Source organism: Armigeres subalbatus, chromosome 2, assembly GCF_024139115.2.
Source record: "Armigeres subalbatus isolate Guangzhou_Male chromosome 2, GZ_Asu_2, whole genome shotgun sequence".
Classification (NCBI taxonomy): Eukaryota; Metazoa; Arthropoda; class Insecta; order Diptera; family Culicidae; genus Armigeres; species Armigeres subalbatus.
The window spans coordinates 402,473,885-402,486,448 of record NC_085140.1 but is presented as its reverse complement, the minus strand read 5'-3'; the positions used below and the strand labels follow the sequence as shown (position 1 = coordinate 402,486,448).

General features: G+C 39.9%; 1 protein-coding gene across 1 annotated transcript in view; it reads left to right on the top strand.

Annotated features, from left to right (window-relative positions):
* The first annotated feature begins 327 nt into the window (after positions 1-327).
* The window catches only part of LOC134213316 (LIM/homeobox protein Lhx3), a 132,062-nt gene continuing 119,825 nt past the window's right edge, over positions 328-12,564 (top strand). The window contains exons 1-2 of the mRNA XM_062692273.1: positions 328-855; positions 10,627-11,531. Coding sequence (XP_062548257.1) covers positions 11,159-11,531 — 373 coding nt within the window. The 5' untranslated portion in view covers positions 328-855; positions 10,627-11,158. The remainder of the gene's footprint in view (positions 856-10,626; positions 11,532-12,564) is intronic.

The following is a 12,564-nucleotide window of genomic DNA, read 5'->3' as shown; positions in this document are numbered from 1 at the left end:
CCGACAACAAGTCCCGAGGGGACGAAGACGGAAAACGCGTAGGTACAGGGACACTGCACAAATCTCTACTCTGGTTGTTTGCGTAGGTAAGTGTGTTTGTGTAGGTAAGTGAGGTTCTATCTTTATTCAGTTGTAAATGTAGCAGGAAAATATCGCCCCTAGCAACGAGGTGGGTGGAGCCAAGCATGGATTTTCCACCACACTGATTCTCTTTTAGTACATCCTCATTCATCCAACATTTTCTTCTTTCATTTTGTGCGAAAATATTCTGTTCTACTGCTCAAACAGTTTCCCTTGGTTTTGTTTGGTTTGCTACTCCCAAGCAGAACAAGCATCTTCAAACCGAGACGGAAAAGAACTCGTTTTCGAGATAGCGTTCAAAGTTTTCCATTTCCCGCGAAACAGAACAGTTCACGAAATGTAGACAGCGAATTGCGCAGGTTCGTGGAGCAAATATCATCTGTCGGTAGGCACGTCGGTTCGGCAGTTTAAAATATGAAACCATACAAAAAAGAGGAAGTTTCCGTTGTCATCTCAATGTTTCCGAAAGAGGGTGGAAAGTTAATGCAGCCAACTTTTGTGACTACCGTAGGTTACCTACTAGGGATTTCAGCGATAATGGAATGAAAGTTATAATTAAAAGAATGTTTGTGTTTATAATGGACATTTGCTTACTGGAAACAGCAACATTTGGGACAATGAAGGCCAATGTGTCAGAACGAAAGCGGTCAAAAAGCAATATGATTTGCATAATGGGACGCAGAAGATTATGGCCACCGCAGTAGATCCCTTGTGAGATTTTTTGTGGAACGTTCTGAGTGGTTATGCAAGGATGAATATTTAGGAAGTTCCATGGTAAGTTCGATCATTAAAATATGAAGACACTTTATACGCGATAGACATTCATTTCAATTTAGATGATCTATTTGAGCAGTAATCTTATTTCCGTCTCCAATGTTTATTACTCAGCCGCATTTCAACTGAAGTAATTCGAAAGGGTTTTGATATAAGGTTATAAGATGTTCAAAATTAGTTTGTAGTTGATAAGTGATAAATGAACCGGTGCCAGCGAAAGTGGTACATGTTACATTGAGTAAATTTTTCAGGAGACGCATTTTCCCAAAAACATCGAATAATAAATTCATATTTGCAATTTTTTGCAACTAAACTGTACCATCATGTTATGACTGATGTTCCTAAAGATAGTAGTGAAAAATAAGCGAAGTTTATGACAAATTTCAAGTTTATTGGAACAAATTACACATGTACCACTATTAATGGGAACAAAAGGAAACAGAAACCGATAAACGTTGACAGTAAAAGTGGTACATGTACATTTTTAAAATCATTCTAAACGGCAGTAAACTATCTTGAAATTCAAAATAGGATTAAAATTTGTTGTGAAAACAGTCATGTTGCCGAATTTGTCAGAGAGGTGCTGCCCAAATAGATATTTTCGTAAAGTCTCTTCTAGTATGACGAACATTCGCCTGAAGATTGACGCGGAGACAAACAAGTAGATTTTCGGTTTTTATTCTATTTCAACGCTTTAAAACATGTCGTTCTAATTGCCATTAGCCAAAATTCACCTCGTGAAAATCAAACATCCGAGGGCCTATTAGGCAACTACTAACGACATCTGGTCAGGGTTCGGAAAAACCACACCACACCAGTCATTTTGACTGACTTGTGATATTTTATTCGAAGAATACGACAAATAATTCTTTCCAATAAGATTTAGGCGGGCATTTAACAGTTCTGCCCGCCACAAAATGCATTCAACGTGGAGTCATGTCATATTAATTCCTAGTGAAAATAGACTGGGTCAAAAATGATGGCCAAATACGATTTTTTTAATCCGAGTTCTACTTCTACTTCTACAAATCTGTTCTATTATGCACATTCTAAAAACCTGACGATCTTTCGGAAATAGCTTCCGAAAAAAATTATTATTTAAAACGTACAGTCGATTTTTTGTAAGCATTTTTCAGCATACAAGGTTCGTGCCTTCACAAAATGTGTAGCAAAACTTTCCATGAAAAACTTTGTCGAAGACGCTAAGTTCGTAATTTCATTATTTTTGGAGATATGTCACGTTCTATAGCAACAATTCCTTAAAAATGTTTTTATCATCAATTCTTTTTCATTTGCATTTCTACATTTTTCCATGTTCTATGAAGCTTTAGATAATTATTTAAATACGCCATTTTATGACTATTGCGGCTTAAAAACTTGAAAAATAGACAAATAGACGCACCCCAATACGCCACCGCATAGGCTGCGCATCCGGCGACTGATGAGGGTTTTGATGGAGGGGCTGGGAATCGAACCCATGACCATTCGCTTGTAAGGCGAACGTGTAGCCAACTACGCTACGGGACCCCCCAACACTGGTATGTTATAAACCTTTAATTTTTTGCACAAAATGGAGGAGGAGTTGATGAAACAATGCACCATGCTTCTCCATGTATGCTTATATGGTGAACATGTGTAAAATTCGTAGGCATAAAGTTCTTTCAATTCCACCAACGGAACCAGTCCCCGCCCTCAAATGGCCTCTACGGTCGAACGCACGTTGGTTATTAACTTCAAAACTGTCCCGATCAAACTCAAGAATGCCGACATATCTAACCTTATTGTTCACAAACTTTTCTTTGAACTATCCCGGATCAAACATCTTCAAATCACCAATGGTCGGGTGTCGGGTCGGGTGAACCGAAGCACCAGAAATTGCACAGAACAGTTATACAACAGCGAAGTTATACACCATACCACTATCCATGGAAGACTGTCCATGGTACTATTGTGGTTAAGTTACTCGACTTGCGACCAAGAATCAGTAACCAACAGCTAGTGCTTCGGAGGGAATTCGGAGAAATCCTCTTCATTCGAGAAGAAACATGGGAAGACTTCTCCGGATGAAGCTCGTCAAACCGATTCCATCGAATGTTGTCGTGGATGCAAAAATTACCCTAGTCACTTACCTGCAAACACAGCGGCCGCAACGTCCACTATTCGAAAACCTGTTCGGAATATGACAAATCCATCCCTAGCAGCATAATCCACACTGATTTGGTTTCAGCAACTCAAATGTGACTCAATTCAGTTGCATATGGGTCACAGAAACTTTTGAGCAACATGTGTGCTGCTCGGGATCAGGCTATCGGTCAATGAGCGACTGACCGTCGCTGATGTCGTGAAGAACTCTGTCGCTAACCAGGACTACACCGAGGAAAAATGAGTGAGACGCAGCAGCACCCGCAGATTCAGTGTAGCGGACGAGCAACAACAAAGATCCAGATCTAACATACCGATGACAACGAACGAAATGCCCATCAGCGTTCTCGATGTGGTGAATATGACGCCTACTGCCAGTGATGACCAAACTGGGGCCTCAATGGAGATTACTTCCGACAGGAACTCGCCCCCTTCTATGGATTTCCTAACCTCACAGCACCTAGCAGAGTTTGCCTTCATGTACCGAAAAACAGAATGCCGACATTGCCCAGCCAACACGGTCAGAAATGCGTAACCAAAAGACTACTGGATCACGTTCACGGTCGTCCTCAAGTTCAAAAAAATAATGCCTTCAGTTAGCTGTCATTTCTTGCCTGGTAAGTCAAATGCACAGTATATGTTTAGCAAAATTAGATAAATAAAATAAATCATCAATAGCAGTAATCTCCACTCATCTCTGAAAAACAACCCGTATTAATTAATGGATAGCAGAAGAACCACGCCATCACCTTTACCTTACGAGACGAGCCAGCCTTGGGCTGAAAGTCTCCTTAATAAAAATATAATAAAAACCTTCACCTTCGGAGGGTGAAACCACTAAGGACAGATGTCTTGCACTACAATGGAATATTCGCGGCCTCCGTCCAAATCTTAGTGAACTAAAAAAACTCGACTTGGACTTGCAACCTACTGTTATAGTACTCCAGGAAACGAAGGCAAGCGCTGAATGCATCAACCAAGACTATACGCGTATGCTCGAGAGCGGTCCTAACCATCCCCGGCTAACCGGTGTCGGCCTCACGAAAGAACACCTTTTGAGCGCATGCGAGTTCATACCAATCTCCAGGTAATCGCTGTCCGGTTTCATTTACCCCAGCCTATCACAGTTCTTTCGATACCTACCGCCTAATTCTGAACAAATCTGTGAACCACTGGATACTCTCTTTGAGCAACTACTAGAACCAATTCTTGCATTCGGGGATTTCAACGCTCACCACCCAGCATGTAGCTCACAAAGCGCGGACTCCCTAGGACGGTTCATTGCAGAAAAATGTTAATTTGCAAGCTAATTATCCTCAATGACGGTTCGCCCACTCGTCTCTATCCAGCTACTGGATCAACGTCATGCATCAATGTGTTCGGATCATTCTGCATCGCAGTTATCCTGGCTTGTTCTACCAGATACCTGTAATAGTGACCATTTCCCAATCCGGATTTTAATTCCCGGAACTGTGGCGAGACGTAAATGATTGTATGATAAAGAAGACTGGGCACAATACCAAAAATTAACATCGGATTCCATACTTGGCTCTCCCAAGACAGTGTAGTGTGTTTTCAGCTAAAGCATACGCCATCCAACTAGCAGTCAAATTAACCCGAGATAACTGATTAGCCATTCTCTCTGACTTTGCTAGTCAGCTGTCTTCCAGCTTTAGAAATGGGCAAAATGAAATGGATCCAAAATCGGTGTTGAACTTAATCTGTAGATTAAAAAAAAACTTCTGAATAAAACTAAAGTTCTGAATAAAATGGATCCAATACATCGAAGCTGACATCCAGAAAAAAAGAAGTTTTATTTTGTTGGGTACCAAGTCATGTAGGCATCCAAAACAACATTAGGGCCGACCGACTAGCTAACGAAGGTAGAAGGAAACAACCTCCGAAAATACCGATTTCAGCCAGATATGCAATGAAAGAAGTTAAATGGACCATACGACAACGCTGGGACTAGGTTTGGCATTTCTCACGAGACCGTGAAACTTCGTGAAATAAAACCCTCTACAGATTCATAGGTTGACAATAAAGTACCATCAGACCAAAGAGTCCTAACAAGGCTCAGAATCGGACATACAAGACTCACTCACCAATCTATATACATAAAAATGAATTTCTGTCTGTCTGTCTCTTATAGACTCGGAAACTACTGAACCGATCTAGCATTTTCGCATATGCCCAGTTATTATATAGGTTTTGGTAGGTTCTTATACAGAATAGAAAATCTAACAATCATCGGTTGGGTGTATTCATGAAACGGCAGGCTAATAGAACAAAGTTGAAAACGCCAGTGTTTCAGCAAACAAACCAATCGAGATTTCACAGCAAACGTTTGTTTATATTACATCCAGAAACGACTGTTTTTTACACCACAATAAGGCATACTGCAGCGGTTGGTCGTTTTGCCCTAGGTAGTATTTCTTCAGCCACAAATGCACCGTCTAGGTTACAGGTTATATATCCACGAAATGATAAGCTACCGGTATCTCGGTTTATATAGGCGCGTGTAAACTTACTTGAAATTTATATTTTAATACCCGTCCAATAAAATGCCGATAGCAGGTAGCTACCATAGAACTCGAACGGAATCCGTTTGAGCCAACAATCTGGGTAAATAGAGGGGCAAAATACTACGCCAACATTAACAGGTGATAAGAATTTTGCTTCTTGGCTTTTCTCGAATTTCTCGCGAACCGGGAAGGGTTGCCAACTTATAAATAAGGAGAGCTGGGCAAAGCACTTGGAGATTGGGACCTAGGTGTGTTTGGACGAAAGAGGCTGAGTACGATCTGATGGGGTGTGACCAAGAGGAAAACTCGCTGGGATTGCCACTCTGGAGATGGCGAGTACCGGACCGGTCCAGGATGTTATCGGGTAGGAAACATACTAGACTTCCTGGGCATAGTGTATCCATTGTGCTTGCCATACAGGCAGCATATTCGCGCAATGGCTGGCAGGGAAAACTGCTGAAATGCTAAGAGCGCACTTAGTTGAAATGCAGAGCCATTAGAGTAGAAAAACCCAGATTAATCCACCTAGCGGTGATGGTGCCTTTCTCGACCTTCGTAAATTGTGTGTGCTTGAAAATAGATGAGCTAGTAGCTAGGAGTAAAAAAGACAAATTTCTTTGTCCTTTCTATGAAAATCAGATTATTTATGGCAAAGATATTGTAGATCCAGTTGAAAACCGAAAATCATATTTTGTCCTATTCCCGGATGCCGCAACTGCATCGCGAGTGGTGCCCGACTATGGCACAGTTGCGCACTACTCGCGATGCAGTTGCAACGTCCGGAAATGCGAGAAAATGCGATTGTTTTCAGCTTGATCTACAATATGCTAATAAGAATTTCGACATTTTTGTTTTCTTTTCCAATCTTTTTGACGTACATACCCCTGTTTTATTTTACCCAGTCATATATTTTAAGGATATCACTTTTGGATGTTAGTTGAACTGAAGCTCCGACTACACAAAAAGAAAACGAAAATGTCATTCCCAACAAGCGAGCGGAGGGCAATATTTGTTATGATCTCATGACCGTCTTTCTGCCAAACTCCCGTATGAAGAGGGAGGGAAGTGTATCAGTGTGGAAGCATCCGATAGTTCGTTTTCGGAAAGAATTCTTTTAAATTATAGCCTTTCGGTACAACTTTGTTGCACAAGAAAGGCAAAAAGTATTTTGGCCATAATTTCTAAGGTAATAGTCCAATCTGGCCAACTTTCAATAGAAAATAATAGAACAGGATTCCGCGTCTAATGCAATTTGTTGTGAGTAAATCGGTTGAAGGTAAGTCCATTAAAAGACAGCTAGACTTTTTTACTCGCTTTTTTATAACACATAGTATATTTTGGCCATAATTTCTGTGCCCATGGTCCGATCTTCCAAATTTTCAATAGAAAACAATACGACAGGATTCCGCGTCGAATGAAACTTGTTGGAATTAAATCGGTTGAGGATAAGTTCCAAAAAAGTGAGCTAAACTTTTCGCACTTTTCGTGCGCGCACACACACATAGAGACATCATCTCAGTTCGTCGAGCTGAGTCGATTGGTATATAACACTATGGGTCTCCAGGCCTTCTGTAAAAGTTTGGTTTTGGATCGAACATACAGCCTTTTCGTATAAAAAGGCAAAAATGGTGTTTCGGCCATAACTTACGATCCCATAGTCCGATATAGCCAATTTTCAATAGGAAATAATGGGACAAGATTCTGCGTCGACTGCAAACTGTTGCGTGTGAATCTATTAAGGTAAGGTGTCCGAAAAATTGGTGACATTTTTTGTGATTTTTATATTTTTATTTTGGTCATAACTTCCGATCCCATAGTCCGACCTGACCAATTTTCAATAGGAAACAATGGGAAAGGATTCTGCGTCGAATGAAATTTGTTGCGAGCAAATCGGTTGAGGATAAGTACCCGAAAAATGAGTGACATTTTTTACGCGATTTTTACGTATAAATTTGTATTTTGGCCATAACTTCCGATCCCATAGTCCGACATGGCCAATTTTCAATAGGAAACAATGGGAAAGGATTCTGCATCGAATGCAATTTGTTGCGAGCAAATCGGTTGAGGATAAGTACCCGAAAAATGAGTGACATTTTTTACGCGATTTTTACGTATAAATTTGTATTTTGGCCATAACTTCCGATCCGATAGTCCGACATGGCCAATTTTCAATAGGAAACAATGGGAAAGGATTCTGCATCGAATGCAATTTGTTGCGAGCAAATCGGTTGAGGATAAGTGCCCGGAAAATGAGTGACATTTTTTGCGTCGTTTTGTGCGCCACACACGCACACACACACACACACACACACACACACACACACACACACACACACACACACACACACACACACACACACACACACACACACACACACACACACACACACACACACACACAGACATCACCTCAATTCGTCGAACTGAGTCGATTGGTATATAACACTATGGGCCTCCGGGCCTTCCATAAAAAGTTTGTTTTTGGAGCTTTGGAGCGATCATATAGCCTTTACCGTATACTTAGTATACGGTCCACTGGCGGTGAAAGTTATTTCACGAAAATCATTGTTGTTTGCGGTATTATTTACAAAAATAAAATGAACGACTAAAATTTTCAAATTTTTTTGGGGTGACAAAATCGGGTCGACACACAACAAAAAATATTCTTTGGAATATTCATCAAACCTAAAATCATCAGGGTTGAGCTTCAATAATAATTCACTTAGGATTTCAGTCAAAGAGTCTACAGTCTACATTAACAAATGGCTGAATCTTCTCAATTTCGACTAAATAAAACATAGTTGTTGATATACTAACTGTAATTGGAGTGATTCTTGTCAGTGGCGTAGCCAGAAAATTGGTCTGAGGGGGGGGGGGGGGGGTTTCTGAACATATTTTAATTTCGAGAGGGTTCGAAAAAAAATTTTCTTCTAAAAAACTGATTCTTGTATTTAAGCTCCATAAATACCATTTTCCCACAAATTGTTTATCAAATTCAGGTTAAAATACTTTTATTCTCGTTTGTTGAAATGGTTGAATATTTCATGTTTTAATTATTTAATGCAATCATTTGAATGGCGTTGTATGACTGTGAAGTGAATTGGATTAATTCTATGCTTTATCATTGCAATATTTGCTTTCCCCACTGTACCTTAATAGGGCAGATTTTTCACGATCTGATAATGTGTTGGATTTTCGCCGAGAAGATGGCAACGATGTTCTTGTCACAGGTTGTGGTAATGATAGCCGATCGACGTTGTCATGCACGATGTAGTTTTAGATATCGCTTCAGCTATGAATGTCAAGTTTGCACAATACGTATGACGTAAACTAGAGCTGTGGAGGGAGTGATGGCTGGACGGAATGCCTTCGGTTTTGGAAAAGAGAGTGGTCCGGAGTAACCGTTCCCTCAAGTTAGTAGTCTCTTTTCTATTACGTCCTTTTCGGTTTACCGAGCGAGGATTTAAATAGAATAACTTATTTTCGGTTTGGGTGTGGCCCTTCGTACGATTATTGACGACGTACGGGGACCGTACTCTCGAAAATGATACACAGGGAATTAACTTACGGATCTTACTATTGACTTGAGACTTGCTTTTCTGACAAGTGAGTTCAGTCTAGCTCCATTTGACGCCCTCACATGCGGGCCTTAGCACACGCACGAGCTCTCGATGTCCTTCCGTTAAACAAGCGAGTCTTGTCGATACCACCAAATCCCAAAAAGTTATTGTCCCATTATTTTCAATGTTGATATATTCGTCAATGAACATTGAAAAGAATCCAAAATATTTCGTTCGCCCTATAATTATTTTCATTCATAATCTGAATGTATGTTATATTTATATTACTTTTTAGCCATGTACAACTGAAAAAAAGATACGAATATTAAAAAAATATTTGGCAACCTGGTAAACAGGTCCAGCGCAACGCTTCGAACAATAGGTTGCTATAGATAAAGCCAGTGCGCTATATGATAAAACTGGTTCTTGGGTATTTTTTCACTTTCTTAGTTTGAACAATTCACAGTCTGCTTCTGGATGGTGTAAACCGTACAGGTATTTCCTTATCACAAACTTGAGCCTTTCATTGCGGCACGTTTGGTTTTTGCTTCCACAGTTTAAGCGAGACCTACCACAAAACACAAACTATTTTAGGATCACTTAAAAATGAAAAATGAAAAATGAATGAAGACCCAGTTTAAAATATCAATCAACTCAACTCGTCAGACTGAGGTAATGTATGTTTGCATGTATGTGTGTGTATATTTGTGTATGTGTACAAATTTTGTAGACACACTTGAAACTTTGCATTGGCCGATTGTCTAAATTGCAACAAGTGGCATTCGATTGGGGATACAGTCCCATTGTTTGATATTGAAAATTGGCTCAATTGAAGCGCTCTAAAATTATATGTGAATCAAAAGGTTTCACCTCCATAATATAAAATTTAAAAATATATGAAATGAATCCAAATAAACGTAAATTAATGAAAATGTTGGGATTTATCTCTCTAAAACGCTATTTCAACTTTACTATATAGAGTGATTTTCTCAATACATTTTATAATGAACGAGAAAGGTATCGTCACCACTAGGTGGATTAATCTGGGTTTCGAACTGAGATTTTTTTTCCAGAAATTGCTGTAATGCTTTCAAATCAACGCAAATTGATGACAATTGATGGAAATAGTGGAACATATCCCCCTAAAGTGTTGTTTTGCCTCTCTAATTCGTTTTTCTCATTTTTTTTAAACATCGGGGGTGACAATGGGTCTGGGGGTGAAAATGGGTCATCGCCCGCATCGGCAATCTGGAGGTCGTAGAGCAAAATCGTTCAAAAAGGTCTCTTATATTTTAGTCTTCTTGCCTCAGATACATTCAATCTACTCTACAAGCATTTTAAGTAGTTGAAACAGTGACCCATGATCACCCCAATTTGACCCATTGTCACCCCCAAGGACGGTAATGGACGAGAAAGGCACGTTAAATGGATTAATCTGTTTTTTTTAATAATGTAACATATTCTAATTAAGAATTAACGAGTTTCAAAGAAAATTGAATAATAAATAACATATTGCTTTAAACTTTTCTTCTCATTTTTTACAGGTTATAATAAATGTACGCTCACCAATGTGATTATACTGGAATATCGTGAATCCGTTGCATCATTTCCAAAAGCCATAGCAAAGAACCATCCTGTGGTTCCATCATGTCTTTATAGCATAATAAATCATGAAATAAATCCGTACGAGTGTACAGCAAAAAACGGTTATGCTATTCGCGAGTAGCGCATGCCGAGGGAGAGTTTAGTACAGTATACACAGAATGAAGCACGTTGTACTAACACTTAACGAAGTTTGAATAGAATGCTTTCAATATGTAGACGGGCGTTATAACATCGAAAACACCACCTTCACGGATAGCAATTATTGTGTGCGTCGATAGTTTAAAGACTGTTTCGTGAGATATGGGCAGAAGCTAAAAAATAGAACAATCATAATAATTACATGCAAACCCGTTTCGATACCGGTGTTTGTCCATGTAACAAAACCTTGCGGTAGAAGTGAATGAAAAATGCATTGAGTGATAGTGTATCAATGGAAGACAATTACTAAAAGCTGTACTAGAAAGTAGACATATGTCAGTTTGCGTGTCGTCTGCCTTGTCAATTGCGACGAGCCTTGTGGCAGTGGCCGGTATTCCCGGTGGAACAGGTCTCACCGGTGGTAGCATGTCACTGTCGCACATGTCCATGTCGCAGTCGATGATGCATCCATTGTCCCATGCACTTCTGGCCTCGTCCATGCTCAACATGCCCGGAATCGAACGCCAACCGCAGAACACGTCCACCATGTCCAAACAGCAGCCACCACAAGTGCACAATTCTCAACGCCACCACCCGCTTCTCCACTCATCACCACTCGCCAGCGGATCCACCGGCAGTGACATTACAGATCATCCCAATCCGGATATGCTGCTGGCGCTGATAGCGCGGAACAAAGCACTCGAAGGTAAGTGTGATTTATGGTGGCTTCCAAATCTGAGTACCAGCAATAGCCAATAAAACGCTTAAACGCTCACTCATAATCTGCCGGTGTTTCACCCGGGCCTACCAGCTCGCTCGGATTTATTAGAGACGGCGGACCAGGCTCATAAAAAGTGTCAAATCAAACACATTATCACGACGTGGTGGTATTTCAGACAGCAAACACAGTTTATCGCCCACTTTTATCCAGTGCATAAGGTGGGAATCTTATCTTTCTTCTAGACAGTGACAGGCAGTGTTTAGTCCATGTTTATTTTGATAAGTCTACAAATCTAAGTTATAGATAGCAATACACTTTCGATTTTGATAAGTGTAGGTAAAACATATTAAAAAGTGAAAAATATTGATTTATGGCAATAGCATAGCAAAAGCAAAAGCAGTATTGCAGGTCATGTAGCCGTCTTTATGTGATATCTGCGAGACTTTTTAGAATCTGTTGAAATAATTTCAGCATTTCAATGGCACCAACTGCTCAAAACAACAAGGTTATTGTGACATTCTATCGCATACTAAAATGTGCATAAACTAGGTCTCGTTCAAAAGGTGAAGTAAAATGCTCTGCTTACCTTACCAGGGATTGATTCCGAAGCGAATTGAAAAAATCTCTCACTTATCTCTGTATGCCTACACCACACTTACGATATGTAGCATATCATGAGAGACGTGTTTTGCAAGCTGTAATGATAGTAATTTGATTCGGGAGGCTGTATTCCATGGTAAATTCCTTTAGAAAAAGCACCAATTGCTGAGGCACCAATTATGACGATACATTTCAACTTGTTTGACACGGGGGTCGTACACTAATTCCGTTTTTACGTTTTTTCGTTTCATGGCTTGTAATAATTCGAAGAGGTTTATATCTCTCTATTATCGTTGTTCGTTATTTATTGAGAGCAATTTCTGTAAACCCTGCAGGTTTCCAAAAACCTTGAAGGCAATCAAAAGTTTTTTTTTTCAAAATATAGGTAACTTAGGATTTGGTCCGTATCGAGAAATAA